The 21783-nt window shown below is 35.2% G+C and overlaps 1 protein-coding gene across 13 annotated transcripts in view; it reads right to left on the minus strand.

The window, feature by feature from the left end:
* RYR3 (ryanodine receptor 3) overlaps positions 1–21783 on the minus strand; it is a 199910-nt gene that overhangs the window by 146593 nt on the left and 31534 nt on the right. For 12 of the 13 annotated variants that reach the window (XM_015630068.2, XM_015630070.2, XM_015630065.3 and 9 more), the window contains exons 2-6: positions 6766–6885; positions 4963–5070; positions 3059–3070; positions 2683–2757; positions 1604–1682 (exon numbers count right to left, since the gene is read on the minus strand). In XM_015630068.2, the coding sequence (XP_015485554.1) occupies positions 1604–1682; positions 2683–2757; positions 3059–3070; positions 4963–5070; positions 6766–6885 (394 nt within the window). The remainder of the gene's footprint in view (positions 1–1603; positions 1683–2682; positions 2758–3058; positions 3071–4962; positions 5071–6765; positions 6886–21783) is intronic. The other variant, XM_015630075.2, reaches the window with a different exon arrangement.

Consider the following 21783-nt stretch of genomic DNA (forward strand, 5'->3'; position numbering starts at 1 on the left):
TATTTAATAGCCAGTGATTTTTCCCTCTGCTACATGAAGAATATTTCCTGCAGCACAAAGTGATTCATTAGCACAGTTTCATAGGTGAGGGAGTAGGGAAGGGGAAGTGATATTATGGCACTCAGTTTATGAGCTTTCCAGGCATGCTGCAGTTACCAAAGTTCTCTGTGCAGAAACATAACTAAGCTTTTCTGAATCCTACCTATGTGTACAAAGGTTTTCTGGTGTATGTACAGTTAAGCAAATACCAATTAAACAACTACAGAAAGAACCTCATATTATAGAACCTCATAGAAAGAAGCAGGTATGTGTACAATAGTTCTATAAAAAGGCTATAAAATTGTAAAAAACAGATTTCACTGAAACTATTTTAGTAGAGTTTAAACACACATTCCTTTTATGACATACATTCCTTTTATCAACATACCTAAAGAAGGTGTTCTCCATCTAAGGCAACAATCAAAGCCTAGTAACAAGCTGTTATATCTGTCTAAAGCCATCTTCTGTATGGCTATAAACAAACGAAGGACAAACTTCACTCATTCAAAAGACAAAATTTTGTAGAGTCATCTGAATAGATTCAAAGATTATGATTTACAAAGATTTTAACACCTGCACTGCCAGTGCATCTCCATCATCAATTAGTCTATTTGATTTTAATTTATTTTCAAAATAATGAAAAAAACAATAGAAAGCCCAGGTTTATATTAACATAATTGGTATTTCTTTATTTGATCTTGACATTAATGAAGTGTGTATACAGATACTTGGATTTTCCCTTCAAGATACATGTCTGGGGCTGATTATTACAGTTGCCTGCTACTTTCTGAGGAGTACTCATCACTTTCAGAAACCATGAGCAGTATGTAAACAGGAACATGTTTGTGTTTCTGTTTATGGCTCTTTTTGGCTAAGTCACCTTTAAATTTATTTAGTATAGCTCCCAATGGCAATTCATAATTTATATATTTTTTCATGGAAGCAAAAATTTTTTTTCCTGTACTTCTGTCAGCAGTAATGGTAATGGCAGTACTCCCACAAATACATTAACTAGATTTTAAATATTTCTCCTAATGTCATGTTTGTGTTGTATCTCTTCCACTTTGTCCCATTACTGGTTCATCCATATTATGTGTATATTTCAATCCAGCTCTTTTAGCAATGTGTTCCCCACATATTTTCTTCTGGTTTCCTGCACTACAAGTTGCAAACTTCTTTTGTTACTTGGTTACAATATATATTGTGAATGCACCAGTATATGGCTTTTCTGTACTTTGAATGTCAAACCAAAAAAATAAACAAAAACAAAAATAAAAACAAGCAAAAGCATCAAATGTATTTTATTCAACACAAATTTTTTACTCTGACTTATCATGTATTTTAGTGCAGTTAAGTCAGTTTAATTGTAAGACTCTCACATTCTTACACAAAGTCATTTCATGTGCTGAAAGTCATTAGTATTAACAGTCATTTGTTTCAGTCATCTTATTTCTGAAGAACATATAAGGATCCCATTCCTAAGCTTACAGTTACATTAAACTCAATGCCTCTTCTAAAACCAGAAATGGGTGACTCATTCTCCTTCAAAAATAACTTGCCATACCTGCTGCATTTTCTCGTAGTCCCACATCAAATGCAAGTTTATCTGTCTGGGATCTTGATGATGTTAAACATGTCAAATACTGGAAAATAGTGAAGTTATTGAAAACAAAACCCCAACAGTATCCATTAACACATGTGCCAAATGAATACATTCACATTACCTCATCAAAGTATCATACTTAATTTTTTTAAAATCAGCTAAAGATGATGTTGTTATTCATACAGAAGCTCTTCCTGAACTCTAAATATTAAAATCCTTTTCCACTGCAGCCCATTTCCACTTCAGCTGTGCAATTTAGCATCTACCTTCTGAAGTTTTATACAGCTCATCAGATAGGAACAGGCAAACATCTAGCTACAGCCCTATCATAATAAGTTTGATTCATGAAAACATTAAAACACATACCAAAAGGCAATAATAATACTTGCAACCCTGGTATATCAAGGCAACTACAGTTTTCAAGGTTCATAAACAAAAGCAACATAGTTTGAAGATTAATGTAGTGTTTCCTAGTACAGGAAAAAGGGAATAAAGTGTTTTCCTGGCTTCTCATTTCTTCAGCCTTGTATTAGGTGTATTTACATGGGCCCTAGTTGGTCAAAGACTCAAAACAGCTGAAATTTTTCAGTTGTAGAATACAGTATGATGAAATGTATACAAGGCAGCCTGAAGACAGATTCTTTGTGGGCATAATCCCTGGGAACTATGGGATGCCAAATGGAACACCTTACCTCATACAATATGATAAGGAAGAAAATAACATATATCACAACAAATTAATTTTCTGTAAGAAATACTTGCTATTAGAAGTATCATTAAAATGGACTCCTTAAGGACACAGAAATTATCCATGGCCAAAGGAGCTTTTCTGCTACAATTCTGAGTTAGATAAAGAATCTGAATTTAAACAATTCTATTGTATAGAGACACTGCAAGTTATTAACTTCTTTTACATCTAGCACAGAAGATAGCTTGGAAAGAACATTATTCCAAATTTTTATGTTTTGTTTTTTTTATTTTGTTGAGAAGATGTTTATGATTCAGTGGTACTCATTTTGTGCAGGTGCTCCCTCTCTTACCATTTCACTGAACGAATGTCGAAGCAGTATGGCATGGCCGTACAGCAGGGTCCGGTGGCCACCCCCTTGGGCTGCCTGCAGAACAGGATGGAGAAGGTCAGAACTCCACTGCTCTGAGTGCACTGTGGTCAGAACTATGCAACAACATGAAGAGCTATGGAAGTTCAAGGAATAAGTGCAAATATTCCAACAAATTATGAAATGTACATAGTGGGGTGGAAAAATCATAATAATGAAGTAGCTACAGCAATAGCCAAATATCTGCCAAAGGAAAAAATGTTCTTTGACAAAGACTTTTATTATTATCTAATTTTTATTATGATTTAGTAAAACATGGCATTTGCAAAAGCATGTTTTAAGCTAAGATACTACTTACCTTTCTTATAAACTTCATGAAGGCATTAAAAAATAACAACAACATAAATACATTTATACATACAGAAACTGAAATCTGAAAGAGAATATAATGTACCTACTTCCCAGTGTAGTTTTAGTGTATACTAAGAATATCTACTTGCAAATAATAATCTTCAGCATGTTTCAGATTCATTAAAGTAACTGCATCCATAGCTTCAACCAAATTACTAACTAACTAACTAATTAACTAACTAACTAACTAAGTAGCTAACTAACTAACTAACTAAGTTACTAATTTTGAATATGTAAAACTATGACAAGATCAGGAAGAGGCAAAACTGGATTTTCCATTTGCTTCCTTTAGAGGATTTAACATGCATCATTCGAGTTCCTTTTGGATGGCATTTAAGGTCAGTTCTCATCCTTGGATTCATTTGGAAGGGACAAAGATAATTAAAGAATATTCTAAGAGCTCAAATAATAGATATAATGTGTAGGCAAACTGTTTTACACACTGTGAACAATACATAAGTTAAACTACCACCAAGATTCTTCAAAATAGGTCATTCATAAAAAATGGTTTTAATCCTGCAGGAACTTGGCACTGCTTGGTGAAGAAAACTGCAAAACTATGTAGAGGTGAATATAATACCTCTTTTATATATTAATTTTTTTAATTGTTTTAAAAGGAAAACCTTAACAGCAAATTCAACTATAACTACAAACAGGTTGTCAAAAGAAAATTACACTTATTCAGTTTTCAACAAATAAATGAATATTGAGAACAAGCAATGAAAAACTTCCTGCCATTTTATTACTGAAAGTTTTTTAATGAACTACTTGTAAGTTTGAGGCTAATTAAAAAAAAAAAAAAAAACAAAAGAAGAAAACACAACCAACTCAAAACAACAAAACCTCCAAACTGAGTAAGCTACAGTCTTCCCCTAGAAAAAAATCTGAAACTAGCAGCAGAACTCTGTTCCAAACTAAATTTAATATGAAAAGCAAATCTTTTTTTTTAATCTTTTTTTTTTTATTTCAGCCTTGCTATTAGTATGAACTGCTGTGTTTCTATTTTAGTTTCCCCAATGGATTGTACCTAACATGAAAATAAATGCAGGACAAACACAATAGATTACATTCTTTTTTTTTGTCCACTTCTCCTTAGGCAACAGTGTGATCTTTTTTACTGAAGAGATTATATGTCCTCTACTTCCAATCACAAATAAAGTATGCATATATCACTATTAACCTCAGATTAAATCTTTCATCTGCAGTTTGCAGTGAATATTTTGGAAATATTAAAAATTATGTAATTTCTTAGTAACCCTATAAATGTTTAAATCAATCTTTTGATTTCCTAAGCCTATGCTTTTATTTTCATCAAGATTTGTTTTATACAAGGCAATGTAATTGCAAAAATAAAAAAAATCACCCTTTTTTCTGCAATGGAAAACAAAAGATCAGTATTAATGAAGTCTGAAAACCATGTATGCAAAGGTTGAAGTGCAAGATTGGGGTGATAGAACTCAATCTTTCCCATCTGTGCAGTAATATGTGCCAATTAGAGATCTGAAGAGCAGAATAAGCCATTAGGTGGTAAAATAAGTAAAGCCCTAGAGTTTTATCATGCTCTGTTTGTAAGAGAATAAAAGTTCAATTCAGCTTGATTCAGCTGAAATTGGAGAATTAGGGTCAAAGCATCAAATTGATAATGTTTCTGGATTTGTGGATCACAAATATTCAAAAGACAGTTGTACCAGCTCCTCACTGCCAAAGAGAAACTAGTGTGGTTACAGAAGGGGAGCAATAATGTCCCAAGAATATTATGACATAAGAAGCCTTCTAGAAAATCCTGAACTACGAAATAACTGAGGACAATCTATATTCTGATTTCATGTTTTCTGAGGTCAATTTACTTACCCCTTCACTAGCATTATCCCCTGTGCTGGCCAGCATTTCTTGAAGGGCTCTGACAGATAGTGACTGTTCAAGGACAAAATTACAGACGCAAAGGTCTGGAGGGACATACTGTAAAAAAAAATTAAACAGTGCAAGAACAGATCAGAAGAACAGATTAAAAAGGATGAAAAGTGTGTTTGAACACATGTTTATTGTAATTTTTCAATCTCTACTTAATGTATACTCATTTGTTTTTGAGGTACATGCTATTCTCCTGCATGAAAACAATATAAATCCATTCTTCCTAAATTGACAATACAGCAATTTTATTTTCCTTGAGCTGTATTCCTCACAGTCAAATGAAACTTCTTCAGGTCCAAATGCAAAAATTTTCCTCTACATATTATTGCTTACCTGTCTTTTAGAATGACATTGTGGATATTGTATTTGTTCTATAATGTTGCTGACAAAACAGAAGAGAAGGTATATGATCTTATATCATGTATGAGGTTGATAGAAGACATTTAATATAGTAACTAAATAGCTAAAATTCAGAATCTTATGACATAGTAATATGAACTCTTTTAGGAAACCTTAATTTTTGAATCAATATACCTGCTGCTTTTGAAATATGAAACTTCACAGCAGACTTTTATTTTTTTCCAATTTCTTGGCACTGATATGTCCCAAGAAATATATGTCCAAGAGAAAAAAGTCTCAAGGAAAACTATCAATGTACATAAATACATGGCAGAAAAGCACAAAGGCAGTTCCAGAGACTACACAGTAGAACCCAGAAAAAGGACAAGGGAAATTGATACAAAGTGAAATACAGGAAATGCTGTTTAAACATGACAAAACCCCCCTAGTTTTACTGTGAGCATGGTAAACAGTAGAACAGGTAGCCCAGAGAGGTGTCCACCCCTGGAGATACTCAAACTCTGATCCGAGTGTCCAAAGCAATCTGTTCTGTCTGAAGCTATTCTAAGTAGAGAGTTTGGATTGTATGACCTTCACAGATTCTTCCCAACCTTAACAACTCCGCATTCTGTGTTTCATGACAAAGATCATGGCTGTGGATAAGCTTTACAGTGGATATGCACTTCTTTTTTTTTAAATCAGAGCAACAAGAAAAAATGAAATTCTGGATTATGTTGCTTTTTAAGGTGGTGAAAACTGAAGAAATAAAAACAATTTAGGAAAAAGATGCAGAGAGAAAAAAAGAGAGCAAGGAGGTCCTTCTCTGCTTAGTTTAACATTCTGATCTAGTAGAGGCTTAGTTTCATCTCTCCTTTGTCTTTTCAAACTCTGCTTATTACCCAGGGTTTTTTTTCTTCACAAATCTATAGCTTCTTTTTTCAATTTGCCGTTTTTAAACTTTTAAAATTCTCTTTCACTTAATCATTCTTGTTCCTATACATTTAGCTTCCAGATTGCTAATGAAGTCAGGAGCAACACTTAACGCCAGTAACGAACAGGTGAACAATTCTTCTAAAATTATCAGTCCAGTGTATCAATATATTTGAACCTACAGCACTAATAGAAAGACAGGGACTTAGTGAACTTAAATCATAATAGCACTCTGGAGACTTTATCTTGGAAATAGGAAGTATTTCAATTACAGGAACTTTTTCAATTAAAGAATAGCAGCTTTTGACTGTCCTCAAAATTTATTTGGAGTCTAGAAAATATTTTGCAAACAATTCTAAGATATATAAGGTCCCTCTAGCATCACATGTAAGAAACCATAATTCAATGTGCTAGTGAATAAGTAGGTTAACATTCACTGATCAGTTACACCATTTGAGAGTATCATCTTCTTACTTTAGCTTCTGATGTTGGCTCCAAAAAGCACAGGCGATTCCCAAGTCCCTCAGCTGCCAAGCAAAACTTCCTTTGTTCTTTGTGAATACTGGCAACACACTGAAGTACTACTTCATCATCCTGTCACAGTACAAAGAACAAGAAAAAAAATTACTTGGAATTCATATGCACACTATAATGTTAGGAAATCCTGTAACATCTATTGAAAATTAAGGCATTATACTCTAAATCTATACTCTAAATCATATAATGTGCATATGCAGAAATTCTTTTGATGTATACCTATAATAGAGTGATAAACATATAAATATTTCCATATAGATTTACACTGAAGACTTTTTCAAAGTGACAGACTGCACACTGTCTCCAAGGCTTTTACAAGTGTTTCTTTAGCGATATGAAACCAACTGTAAGCACACTGTTATAATGCCCACAGTAAGAAACCTTTACTCTGATTTTGTGAAGAGCAGAGCTATATGGTAGCACAGTAAACAATTAACACTATTTCTCAGAATGCAGAATCCTAACTTTTAAGTTTTCATGTAATATAGAAATCTCTGTGTACAACCAAAAATCGAAGAGGCCTTTTTCAAGAGAAAGTTCAAATAAGTAATAAGAACTTGATCCTCAAAAGACATATCCCAATAATAAGAACACTCTGGAAAAGCACTTTTACAAATTGTTGCATAATATAATGCCAAGCATATAAGGTGCCAAGCCCTTTTTCACCTCTTAATATGTGACACTAATGCTGATATAAGTGAGCCAAAAGAGATTATTTTTAGTGTTTGAGCTGTGTCAAAGCTATATACAGAATTAAAGATAATTTTATTTTCCAAAACTTGTCCACTAACAAAAACACCAGTGGAAAGAGTAGCATGTAGAAGCACTTATTTTTATACAGGCATGTAACAGTTCACGAAAGACACGAGCTGACAAGTTTTTAAGGGGGTGGAAGCTGATAAAACAGGAGTGATATGATATGTCACTGTCCCCTCCAGCTACAAAGTTATACTGGTGTCAATTATTATTATCAAAGCAGATACACAACAGCCGCCTGTGCTGAGCTCTGAGATCACTTGAACAATTATATTCTAAAAGCAGCACTGCTATTTACACTCTCCTTATGCAACTGCAATACTATGACACTACCACGGCTTTGGGCACTTGAAATAAAAGCTGGGAGAGGCAAAGTCATTTTCACCAAAGGAATTAAGTGACACGCCCTTTAAAGAGGGAAATCAGAAGCGTGTTTTTCGCTTGGGTGACTTCACAGGTGTGTGCAAGTTACAGCACCTTTTTAGGCGACCCTTTAGTACTGCTTACTGACATGGGCAACTATTACATTTCAGACTAATCAGCAGCTGTAGAAAGTATTTTTTTATCTAGTTTTGCATGACAGTCAATAGTGGTTCAACACTACAGAAAAATAATTCAAGACATTTTTGCAAACAATTCTAAAATGTAGCAGTTAGACACAATAAATAAATGCTAAAGAAATATCTGTCCTCCTGTTGTTTCTGCTTCCATTTCTATAAAATGCTCTCTGAAATTTTCAGCTTTCAAGTTCATTAATTTTTTATTTTTTTTTGCTTTTTAATCTTTAGTGTAATAAGTTACAAAATATTACCAGTACAATTAAGTACCCACTACATGCCTCTCTTAATGAATTTTAAAAAAATTACATCAGAATCATTATATATTTGGTGGGGAAAAATTAGAACATATGTAAGAAAAAAATAAAGATGTTTAAAACGTTTTTCATCATCTGGTTCCTGTATCAATATTTGAACATACATATTTTAGAGCTAAAAGTAGTAAAATACTAAAACATTAATTTATAAATGCCAGAATGTAGAATCTGAGATTTGAAATTTAGCATGCACTTATCATTACATTGAATTACTTCTAAATAATTCAAATTGCGTTTATTTTCCCTACTTCATTAAAGTATTCATCATTCCACAAAGGTGTGTGTGTATATATATATATAGCCTCTATTATAATTCATAAAAATAAGCCTTCAGACTTTTCACAAGGGCATGTCCTATCTTTTATTAGACAAGGGGTAACAGATTTAAACTGAAATAATATAGGTTTACATTAGATGTACACTGGCACAGGTTGCCCAGAGAAATTGTGGATGCCCCAACCCTGGATGTCCTCAAGGCCAGGTTGGACGGGGCTCTGATTAATCTGGACTAGTGGGAGGTCTCCCCACCCATGGCACTGAAGTGGAACTGAATGATGTTAGACATCTCTTCCAACCCAAACTGCTGTATGATTCTATGAACATACACAAAACTTCCTTAAAATGAGAATTAATCAAGTACATGAACTATTTTCTTTTTAAATCCGCATGCATAAAAGTGCAAGAGTTCCTAATATAGTGAAATTAATATTTTAATATTCTAGAATTAGGAAAAATAAGCACTTAGAATTTACACTGGCATCAGAAAAACTTTATCAATCATTAAGTGCAGTAACCCCAAAATACAAGCACAGAATGTCTTAAGAGATGTATGCAACATTCAACACTGATGTTTTATGTTAGTCCCCTAATAGCCTTTGTGCTACAACACTTAACAAGCTGGGTATTTGCTATGTAGGATAAAAAAAATAGCTTTTTAAAAGTGGCAAGAATATTATATTATATGGTATTTCAGAATGTTTTGCAGCATAATTTTAAAAAGTACTCATTCATGACTGAGCATAAAGAATTAGCAAATTCTATATAATCTGCAAATGAGACAATTATTCCCTGTTAAGATGATTCAGTATTAACGTATTCTCACTGAAAAACATCATTCTGGCTGAGGTCTGTAATTGCTTTTCTGGCCTGAAGATGCTAATGGAAATGAATTTTATGGAGCTGCTATGCTATCATGAAAGTGCAGAAAATGTCTCAGTAGTACCTTGTTTTCAGGACCTAGATTGTGAACCCTGAATTCAACAAATTTAAATGGTTTTGCTTCAGTAAGTGTTTAAAATGTAATTTTTCTCATCTAGCAGCTCTGAAATTTCCATGTTCTAGTCCATTTATTTTTGGGGTGTGGGATGTGGGGTTTTTCTGGGGGATTTTTCTGGGGGTTTTCTTGTTTGCTTGCTTGTTTGTTTTGGTTGGTTGGTTTTTAATAAAACATTTAAAAAAGGCTTAGAGTGCATAGAATCACAGGCAGGAAAGGACACCCATAAACAATGGGCACTACACATGGGCACTTGCACAAGAAACTGCTTTTGCTCCTCTTCCTCAAAAAGTACACACATTCTCATGACTGGTTTCTACCAATGGCATCATCAAGTTAGCCATGAGACACTACCATCATTCTATCTATTCACAAATACAGATGCAGAGCAATTCTTAACTTTTTTATTCTGAATGAAGAGGAAGTGGAAGTTCTCCTCTTCTGTCCAGAAATCTCTTATCTGGTTAAGATTCATCTCTCAGCCCTTTAGCAAAAGGACATACACAAAGTAACTCCATCCCAAATCTAAGAAGGTTTATACATTAAAACATGTTGAAATTGCTAAAATTGCTAAAATATATTTGGGTTGGGGGATTTGGGTTTTTTTTGAAAGTAGGTAACCACATGACTTTGTGTACTGCTAAAGTAATTTTCTACTTGCTTTGGCTAGAGCTGAAGCTGTATTGCAAATTTGACTATATAGTAATGTCAATAAACACTGAGAAGCAAAGGTATTTCTAAAACAGTTACAAATTCAATATGTTCTAATTTTCAGAATGAGAAAGTTAGGAAAATAGAAATTGACTCTACACAAAATTATGTCTTTTGTGAATACAATAAAATTTTTTTTTAACAGAAAACTTTTATTCCTAGCCTTCAGCAATGCAGAATTAAGCAGTATACTATATAACTTTAAAAATTAATTTTTTAAGAAGCACAGTCCAGTAGTTCATAACCAAACACTATTTTGTCTTGCTGTTCAGGCTGTCTTCATCCTCAGGTTTCATAATACAAGTGATGGTGAACTTAAACTGAGCTTTCTGTCACAAAATAACAAGTCAAAACATAAGCAAAATTGATTTTTATTACTCAATTATTTGACTTGCTGCAAAGGAATTCAGTGATCAGGGTGTATTAATGTACTGCTGACATGACCTTGCTCCTGCACAGTTCACTAGTTATTCGGTGCAGGATTTGAGAACAAGGAAATTCCAACAGTTAGTGAAACTCATTCTTTATTTATGTTGCACATATATATATTCAATAGTTTAGAGTTGTAGTGATTTATATAGTACACATAAATCTGTATAGGGTTTGTATCCAAATATAGACACACTTCAATATATTTTATATTATCAAGCACAGAACCATGAATACACTAAACATATACATGCAAATGTTGCTGGAAAATTATACCCTAGATTTAGTTTATTACCTATTGAGTCAAAATCTACCTAATCTCAATAATATTCAATGCTGAAAATAAACTGATACAGTAAAATTGGCATGACATTGAAAATAAATCAGTTCTAGATAATTAATCTAGATAATTGTTATTATACTACACGAAGAAGGAGTTTTCTCAAAAAAATTACATATAAGAGTTCCTAAATACTAGTATAAAAATACAGTGAGTTAACTATGTGTTTCTGTTGTATAAATCCATTTAAATGATCCATTAAAAACAAGTAAAAACATAAAAACATAATTTACCTAGTTTCCTACTTCTTAGTAGATATAGTCAATTATAACACTAATTCTAAAGCAGAAGCTTGATAAAACAACATTTTAAAGGTTCCACTACTTCCACATTTGAAATGTGGAAGAACTTTTCAAACATATAAACTCATACTCTATTATTGGGATTTATTGCTTCAGTTATTGTTCCCGCAACATTTGGCAAATTTGTATTTTTTCTCCCTTTCACATTGTGAAAAATTAATTTCATAAAACTGACACAGAAAACTGGTATGGTTCTGGTTCTGGTATGGCTTATTATTTCTGCTACTGCTCTGCTACTTCAGATGAAGGATGTGGAAAAATTCTGGCTGATGAATTTATTATTTACCAAGGCAACACAGTCTTAACTATTTAGACTTCCTAATTAAGTTCATAAAAATTAAAAGCTTCTTTGATTAAATCTTACTTGGGTTGTTTTGGGTTTGAGGCTATGATCCAGAAAAATAACTTAATGTATTCATTTGCCATCTAGCTAGAACAATTCAGTTTGCTTAGGTTCCTGTACTGCAAAAATAGAGTAATTTTCTTGCAATTAAGAACAGTTGTGCATCACATGTCCATGCAGACATCAGAATCAGAGCAAAGTACATAACTACATCAGAAGTCTTGCCTCATGGTCATATCACTTTTCTTCTGCCAACTGAGGTATAACCCTCAACAAAAGAATTCATTGGGGTAAATTTCCAAGAGCTCCACTGTATTAACCTTAATTTACTTGCTAAGGGAATTCCATTCTTAATAAAGAAAATAATTATTCATTGTTGCATGATGACTGACACTCACGTATAGTAGGCAGTATAGATTTAACTAATTGAAGTTTTGAATATTTTGGATTTTGTTTTTGTTGGAAGATATTCTCACTTGAAAAATAAATTTTATTACAGTTACAAAACTAATGTATGACATGGACTTTTCATTTTGCCTAATCTTTGTCAAGATAAAAAGCAACTTCTTTCTTTCTTTGACTAGTCATGAGAAAAAAGAAACAGGAAACCAAGTAAAACTTCAAAAAACACTTTTAAGTCCCAAAAGACCCAAACCCAAACCAAGTAGAAACAAAGAAATAAAACAAAAATTAACTGCACACTACCAGGCTTACATACTTACCCGTATGCAACCTAGCAGGACTTTACTGGTGACTCCACATCCATCAGCAGCCCCCAAACATTCCTACAGGTGTCTGTGGAATCCCGAGACTCACTGTGTAGTGGGTACTGTCAGAAGCAGCTTTGCCTTACCAAGCACATGGGGAAAGGTATGCTACAGACATGCTTATGTGAAGGAGCAGGCACAATCAGCCTCAGTCTGTGAACTTTGAAAGGGAGGACAGCTTGTGGACCTCCTCTTTGGACATAAACTAAGAATGTACATAGGGAAAGAAAGTGTATTTTGTCCTCCAGGATAGTTTTGTTGTGTATTCTTTTATTTTCTTTTCTTCTTCAGATCAAAACAATGACAAGTCACCCAGTTCTTCAACAACTCAAATCTCTCTTTTTACATGAATTTGAGTAATATGAACTTTAATCCTGTGCTTCTTCATAAAATTAGAAACAAACAGAACAAAGAGGCAATACACAATGCATATAATCCATGTTGAAGCTGTGTGAACATTTAGAAAGTTCTGGAATTTAAATAATTATTTTCAAACTTATGTTGGGACATAATATTTGTCCTAATTCAAATGCTCTCATAGTAACTTTATACTTCTGTTCAACTTAAAAGGCTGTGTAACAGGTACTCACATTGCCATATTCTATTCAGTATTTCCATGTTTAAGAGTTTCTATCGTATTGTCAGGCAGTAGAATAAAAAAAACCTGTGCCTCCTCATCAAAAAATACATCACAATTATAATACTGGGAAAAAAAATTAAAGAAAACTGTAAACTGCTAAGAAAGGTAATTTATCAAGAAAAATTTAATTATAACTTTTTTTAAAAAAAGACTCAAATGACATTTCCAGTCATTAAACCATTTTTATTGGTTTTTTTTCTTACATACATGCCAGCAAAACAAAGGTTTCCTGTTTACAGAACTACCAATCTTGTCTCAGAGGAGTTACATTCTGCCGTTCTGCCAAAGAGATATGAATCTTCTGTGTATCTCTTGAGACCACTTCTTTTTCCCACACTATCCACTTATAACAATGAAGATAAAATTTTTCAGTAAATACAGACATACTTGCTCCATAAATTAATACTAGAAATATTGTTTACTAGAGGATGTACCCAAGTAATACCCAGAGCAAGGTTTAATATCAGAGTCAGCTTATGACCCAAAAAAGGTTCATAAAAGATTCAAGTTATATTTTTCACTTCCGTAATTAGAAAAGCCTATACATATCTGCTGCAATATGATAAAATTCATTAGGACCTCCACACAGAAGTGCACACTGCATGAATATTTTGGTCCCAAAATACAGATATCACAGTCATGTAATTGAATCAGGAAGAGGTCACATGAGTATATCATCTTAGGCTTCCCTTTGCTTCAATTGTCTATAAATAAATCTTCTGGTAAGCAGTATGTGTTAACATCTAAAACAAAGGTGTGCTTAGACACCTCATATTACAATTCACCATAAAACCCACAAAAAAGTGAAGGAAACCAATATCCAGAGCAGATCTTATCCCAGAGATGCTCATGGGGAGGTGCATTCTCAGGAGATTTAGCTTTACTTCCAGGACTTGTTATTGGTTGTTTTTAACATATTTTTATAAATTAAAATCTTTTATTTCTTTGTAGTAACATACCAAGGTGGGGGGCTGTCGGGGCCTGTCTTCCCCCAGCAAGCATACAAATTTCTCCCAGTAACCACAGCCTGTTCACTGCAAATGGATCCTTATGATGACAGCAGAGTTCTTTAATGGAAATTCACACAGCACCCTCTGACAGTTCTCAGAAGATTTTAAAAATAGAGTTGGGGTTTCCGTTGTCAGTCTACTCCTTCAACAGTGGTTGGACCAAAGCCTAATCATAACTCTGGATCATAGTCCCATATCTTATATCAAGCCATCAGCATGGCAGAATAAGCAAATATACAGCAATAAACCACAAAAAAATGCAAAACTAAACAAAAACAAACAAAAAACCCAAAACAACACTCACCAAAAAAAACCCTATTTTAATAGAAAAATTGCTTCAGAAGGTCAAGTAGTGTAATATTGACCATTTTGGTTTTTTTTTCTTCAATCCAAATCCAGGTGGTATAGTTGCCATTGAAGCATTTAGATAGTTTGCTGTTCTTTGTATCACAGCTTTCTTCACCTCTCCCTTTATGCAGTTCTTTGTGGAAATGAGATAGCATTAGAGAGTGACCACAAAGGGATATCCAAATATCAAGACCAAGAATAATATCAAAAATATTTATCTATCATCTATCACTAAATCTGAGTACTAAATATTCTTTAAAAATCACTCCTTTGATTTCAAACTGTAGTGCATGATAAAAAGAAGACTTTTTTATAGAGCTGAGGTAAACTAGCTGTGCAGACCAGGTTGGTGCACCTCAGGCAAGTTAAATATGTCTTCTTCTATCAGTCAGAGCTCTGTCTTTCTTTAAGGAAATGTTCTGGTTTCAGCAGGGGTAGAGTTAGTCTTCTTCACAGCGGCTGGTACAGGACTGTGTTTTGGATTTGTGCTGAACACAGGATTAAAAACACAGAGATGTTTTTGTTATTGCTGAGCAGGGCTTGCACAAAGCCAAGACCTTTTCTGGTTTTCCTACAGCCGCACCGGTGAGGAAGCTGAGGGTGACTGGGAGGCTGGGAGGTGACACAGCCAGGGCAGGTGACCCCAGCTGACCAAAGGAACATTCCAGACCATGTGACATCATGCTCAGTATATACAGTGAGGGGAAAAAGGAAGAAGGGGGAGAATTTGAAGTGAAGGTGTTTGTCTCCCCATTCACCATTACAGGTGAGGGGGCCCTGCTCTCCTGGGGATGGCTGAACACCTGCCTGCCCATGGGAAGCACTGAATTCATTCCTTGTTTTGCTTTGCTGGTCTGCACAGCTTTTGCTTTCATTATTAAACTCTCTTTATCTCAATCCAGAAGTATTCTTTCTGATTCTCTCCCTGTTAACACTGGTGGGGGAGTGAGTGAGAGGCTGCATGGGGCTTGGCTGCTGGCTGAGGTTAAACCATGACAGAAAGGAAGTGACATTAGGTATATACATTAATTAACAGAATAGCAGATTGACTAAAAGCATCAAGATAAGTGCCACACTTCCTGACCAAGGAAGTGGAATTATCTGAGAAAGGTGTACCCTGCCTAAATACCTTATCATTACCTACTGGATGGACATCGTAGAGCAGGTCCCAAGGAGGGCTGTGAAAGAGTCAGAGGTTTGGAGCAGCTCTCTCATCAAGAAAGGCTGAAAGGGTGGGAACAATTGTCTCATCAAGAAGGGTGAGAGATCTGGGGTTGTTCATCTTGAAGAGCAGGCTTCAGGGAGATCTCAATGAAGCCTTTCAATACTTAAGGAGATTTTTAAGATGAAGAGACACTTTTCACCAGGGCTTGTAAGGACAGAATAAGGGACAACAGTTTTAAACTAAAGGAGCGTAGATTCAGATTGGACTCAAGAAAGAACTATTTTAGAATGAGGGTGATAAGACACCAGAACACGTTGTCCAGAAAAGCTCTGGATGTCCCATCATTGGAACAGGTCTCTGAGCAACCTGATCCAGTGAAAAATGTCCCTGCCCATGGCAGAGGCTGGACTAGATGATCTTTAAAGTTCCCTTCTGACCCAAACCATTCTATGATTCTATGAGTTGTGTCAGTACTGGCATGCTTTGCAACTCTCACATTCATAACCTCTGGCAAAGGTTATATAAGCAAATGAAGAAATATACTATATCTATTAGGAAAGGACACAGTTATAGTTCAGTGTATTGGAGCATCCTTTTGGAGAGAGAAATGAATGTAATACATTATTGTGTATATACATAGTTGTAGAGATTTTGTTTGTTTTACCCATTTCTTTTATATTTGGTGCAAGTGAAGCAGGCTAACCAGTTAGCAACATGAAGATATAACATAGGACACCCATTATGACAAATTTCTTTTCATTTTAGAAGTTAACTGGTAACTGAAGTTCATAAATGTAAGAGATTTTGGTGTAATAAACTCAACCTGTAGGGTTTAGCTTAGAAATTTTTACTGTTTGAAAGATGACCATAAATATTAATGGAATAGCCAGTGTCTTGTCTCAATTACAGATGAACCAATTTAAAAAACTTGACACCTGACATCAAGAAGGAATCCAAATAGAAGCTGTCAGCCTTTTGGAATCTTAGTGCATGACCACTACCAGATTAGTAAAGATACCAACAGCAACAAACATTTAGATCATATCTATTTCAAAATGAGAATGAGTGTGCACTGCATTTAGCATATTCTTTAAATCATGTATTCTGTATACAACTAATCTCTCAACCATAAATATTTCAGATATTTATTTAATACCACATCTTATTAAAGATGTAAGATTTCCCTTCTGGACTAACAGTTTTTACTAGGAAACTTAAATGCTGACTTTAAGGCAGAAATTGTATGGATTTTTTTTACAGAACCCAATACCATTCAGGATTTTAAACATGGTCTATATCAACTGTTGACAAAAAGGATACTTAGCATACAGCTTTGAAAATTAGGGACATACAATGAGACAAAAAATTATCTACCTTAAATTTTAGGAACTCAAAACAAATTGGAAAAGGTCCTAAAAAAAGATTAAACAACGCAGGATTTGCTCAGTCACTATATGAAGTTGTAGGCTAGCTGTTTCCTACATGAAGATAGAAGGAACCTGTTAAGATACCTTTTTAAAAAAATAGTATTCTCAGAGGAGATTTTACAAAGTCACAGTGACCTGAATTAAAGTCTTTGTCAGGTGTAGGCAGCAAAACCACAGATAAACAGACAGTGGCATTTAAACATAGACAGAGAGTTTGCAAGATCCAGGACTTTGCACCAGGTCTCAGAACCAGAGTGAGCCTTTGAATAGATAATAAATATTTCTGTGCTTATCCAGATTTTAGGAGAAAGGAAAAAAATAAAAATATGTGAGAGCTGGAATGTTGCAGTATAGATATCTTTTTGCCAATGACCCAAAGATGATATGACATCAGTTATGAGATGATAGGTCTAAAGCAGAATTGCAAGGTACCGCAGGGTCTAGAACTGTTAAATGCCTCTTTGTAACTATTTTATATATTGGGGAAGACAATGACAGATTTTAAAGCGATTTTATCAAGAAAGCAGAGGTTTAGATTAAATCTGGGGCTTCTTCCCCAAACCTTATATAGACAAGAAATAAATATGACTGTGAACATATAGCTGAGGAGCTGTCAGGCAAACATGGATTTGTAAGAATGGGAGAGCTATGAAACTGGTTCAAATTTATGTGTGTAGATGGGGGATCACAAATTATATCGAGAAAGAATTCTAAAGGAAGTGCAGTACCTGTACTACCAAATATACAGATACAACAATGTATATTTTTGCATTCTGTCAATATACAAACATATTAAGGGCTATTGTAGCACTGTATTAGTGCTAACGGTGAAAGTGATGACAGAGACTCTCTAGCCTTAGTGCAAAAGAGAGCACTTTTTATTGTTCCAGATCTTCTTTTATAGACAGTTCCAAGAAGGAAAAGATAAACTTCTCATTGGTCATCAAACCAACACATCACCATCATTGGACAGTTAGGAACACCCCTTGACTGTTTCCTACAAGTAAACAACAAGGATCCAAACAACACATGCAAAGGTTGTTTTCCTTCTCTAAGGACTGTTTGGATTCCTCCTTATGATTTCTCAGGCCTGAGTGAGGAAGTTGTGTACTTGACTTTCCCACAGGCTCAGGCTAGTGCCTGAAGCCCAAAAATCTCTTATTTGATCACTGTCAGTTCCCACAGGCTGTAGAGCACATTGAGGAGCTTTTACATGCAGTGCTCTTCCTCCAACAATTGATTAAACTTCTCTGATAATATCCTTATTGACAGAGTGTCAGAACAGTGTGCCGTCACATATGTGGTGGCATATATAACCTAGACAAAAAGAATTCTGGGTATCGTTTTTAAAATTTACTAGAAAATTGATACATTTCAATGGCAAATTCCATTCTGTGGACACACACACACACACACACACACATATATATATATATATATATATATATATTGGATACCCAATATATATTGGGTGCATATATATACACCCAATTCAACATCAACCACAATTACTTCCCCAATGTTAAACCACATAATTAAAGAAACTTTATAGTTTATAGAGCTATAGTGCCTACAAATCATTTTAAAATATGCTTAATATGAAGATATAAAGCCTTTGAAATCCAGCTTCCATTTCTTAATCCATACTCCATTATGCTGATACTGCACTATGTATATGCACACACCTGTTCATTTGTTGTGGTTTTTCTATCAGTAAAACTTTTTAAAGAAGTCTGCTAACATTAAATAAATTCCTATTACAACCAAAAATTTTGAAAACTATAAATTACTGTCATGTGTATTTGACCTTAACTATCCATTACAATCCTGAATTATGACTTCTGAAATTTATTTCAGAAGTGAACTCTCTGATATTTTTGGAAATTCTTTTTAACAAAAACCTCACTAATACTTGGTAATCATCCACATCTGTTACAGTTGAAAAGAGAAAAGGCATCAGATGCAGGGAAAATTACAACAGAAATTTTTCAGACAGGATTTGAAAAACACAGCAGCTCCTTTAACAGCCTTCATGCAAAATACATTAAAAAAAACAACCAAAAACTACTAAATAAAGTAGAAGAGCTATCACAGAAATAAAATCTGAAAATTTAAGTACATTCAACTACCATCCATTCCATGTCAAGCATTCACACATATTAAAAAAGCTGGGCTATAGAAAGTGAAATACTCGAGGTTTAGACAAGAACTGGCAGGGACAGGATATTGAAAGAGCATAAATGAATCATATCCATCAACTATACCCTCCAAAATAAAATGTGCAAACCACCAACAAGCAGCTGCATGGCAGTTTTCCCTGCATAGTGGTTTAAGTCCTTCAATTACTGCTACTCCAATAGGACATACCTACAAATCTGCAAGCGGTAGAAAGGTTCTTAAAAAGTGACATATCAGTCACTATCCTCTAGCAAACTGAGTGGGAATATGTGAGCTAACTACATGTTCAGTCACTGATGTCTTTACACTGGACCTATAATTGAGGGCAAGCACAATTACTGGAAATAGAATGAGTTCTATAAAATTAGGAAAGCTATTTCTCAGTGTCTACTAATTGATGTTACAAGCATAATGAAGACATACTAGTTTGCTTTGTGTGTTTTCATAAATTAGATGGTGCCAAAGGAAAGTGCACTTAATTTTGCAATTAAGATGATTTTTATAGAAGATTCAGTATCACTGCATTCCCCACTGCTCCTGTCCCAGATAAGATGTTAGTAGTGCTTGCTTACTTGCAAATGACTTGATAAGGCTCACTTAAGAATCTGTAACACCTGCTCTACCAAAAAACAGCCAACACATTCACTAGCAAATTAGAGGCAAACCTTGATATGTTTTCAGCAGACAAGTTCATAACATTTAAATGTTTAATAATCATTTACACATATATTCACATCAAATTATGTTCACCAGCCAGCCACATCACAAGAAGCAAAGGATACCCAACTGTCTTGTCACCAGGCAGCAGGAGGGGACCTAAGAGATGAGGGGAATGGAGCTAGGTCTCTGCTCAAGGCAAGAGGTGAATACCCTCCCAGCCTACCTCACTTTCCCAAGTGCCCTTGTGCAACAGGAATGAGGCTCTGGAAGTGAGGATCAGGCAAGCAGCAACATGGACTAAGGTTCACAGGTTGGGGAATTGTCCAGGGTGAATTAGTCCAGCTGACACATCATGCCTGCCTCAGTTATGAAAGAAAGCCATCCATGGCTCCCTTCTGAGAGACACATTGGGATCAATATGCTGACCAGACCCAAACCATTGAGAAGTTTGCTGCCTCCCTGGGGTACAGGTTAGAGACGTAACCAAGAAACTCTCCAGTCTGGTACAGCCCTCTGATTACAGTCCATTACTGGTTTTTCAGGTGGGCAGCAATGAAGTCCCAAGAAGCCTGAGGAATATCAAGAGGGACCTCACCACTTTGGGATAACTCGTTGAGAGATCTGGAGCACAAGTAGTGTTCTCTATTCTGGCAGTTGCAGGGGAAGGTGGGAGTAGGAAAATTACACAGATGAATAACTGCTCTGAGCCTGGCGTTACCAGCAGGATTTTGTGGTTTTTCATCACAGATCAGTTTACAAAACACCAAGCCTGCTGACAACAGTTGGGGCACACCTGTCCCAAAGCAGAAAAAAGATCTTTACAGCTTTAGCAGGCCTCACTGAAAGAGCTTTAAATTAGATTTGAAGGGGGAAAGGGATAAAACCAGGCTTGCTAGAGATAAGCCCAGGGGACTTATCAGGGACTTCATCACTTTCTACAACTACCTGAAAGGAGATTACAGCCTGGTGGGTGTCAGCATCTTCTCACAGATAACAAGGGACAGGATGAGAGGAAATGGTCTGAACTGCAACAGAGGTTTAGACTGGATCTTAGGAAAATCTTCACTGAAAGGGTAGTCAGGCATTGGAATATGCTACCCAGGGAAGTGGTGGAATCAACATCTCTGGATTCAATGTGGCACTTTGGGACATGATTTAGTGGTGAACAATGTGGTACTAGGTTAACAGTTGAACTCAGTGATCTTAGAGCTTTCTTCCAACCTCAAAAATTCTGTTTCTATCTTGAGTTGAAAGTGATCTTTAGAGACTGTCTAGTTCTACCCTTATGCCCAAGTTAGAGTCAACGTCAATGAGGTGCTCAGAACCATATCTAGTTTTAAACAGTTCCTGAGACAGAGACTTCTGAGCCTTTCTGGACTACCTGTTTGATATCCCCAAAAAATAATTTATTTTCAGGACCAGGACTGAAGTTTGTCAGTGAAACTCTCTGGACTCAAAAGCACACAAAAATTTCCAGTTCCCTCAATTATCAGCCCAGGCCCTCTGCCTAATATTTTGTCCTCCTACTTGCCAACTTGAGGTTTGCTTTGCAAATTACACACACATGGCCCTCACACTCCAGGTTATGGGACGATGCAAACTCCAGTGTCACCCCCAGCAGCTGGTGCTTAGGCCTGTGGGCCCTATGAACTGTAGTTCCCACTCCAGCTACTCACACTAAGACCCTCACTTCATTTCACCCAAAACCCTACAGCTTGTACCTAGGACCGAT

Source organism: Parus major, chromosome 5 (assembly GCF_001522545.3).
Source record: "Parus major isolate Abel chromosome 5, Parus_major1.1, whole genome shotgun sequence".
Taxonomy (NCBI): Eukaryota; Metazoa; Chordata; class Aves; order Passeriformes; family Paridae; genus Parus; species Parus major.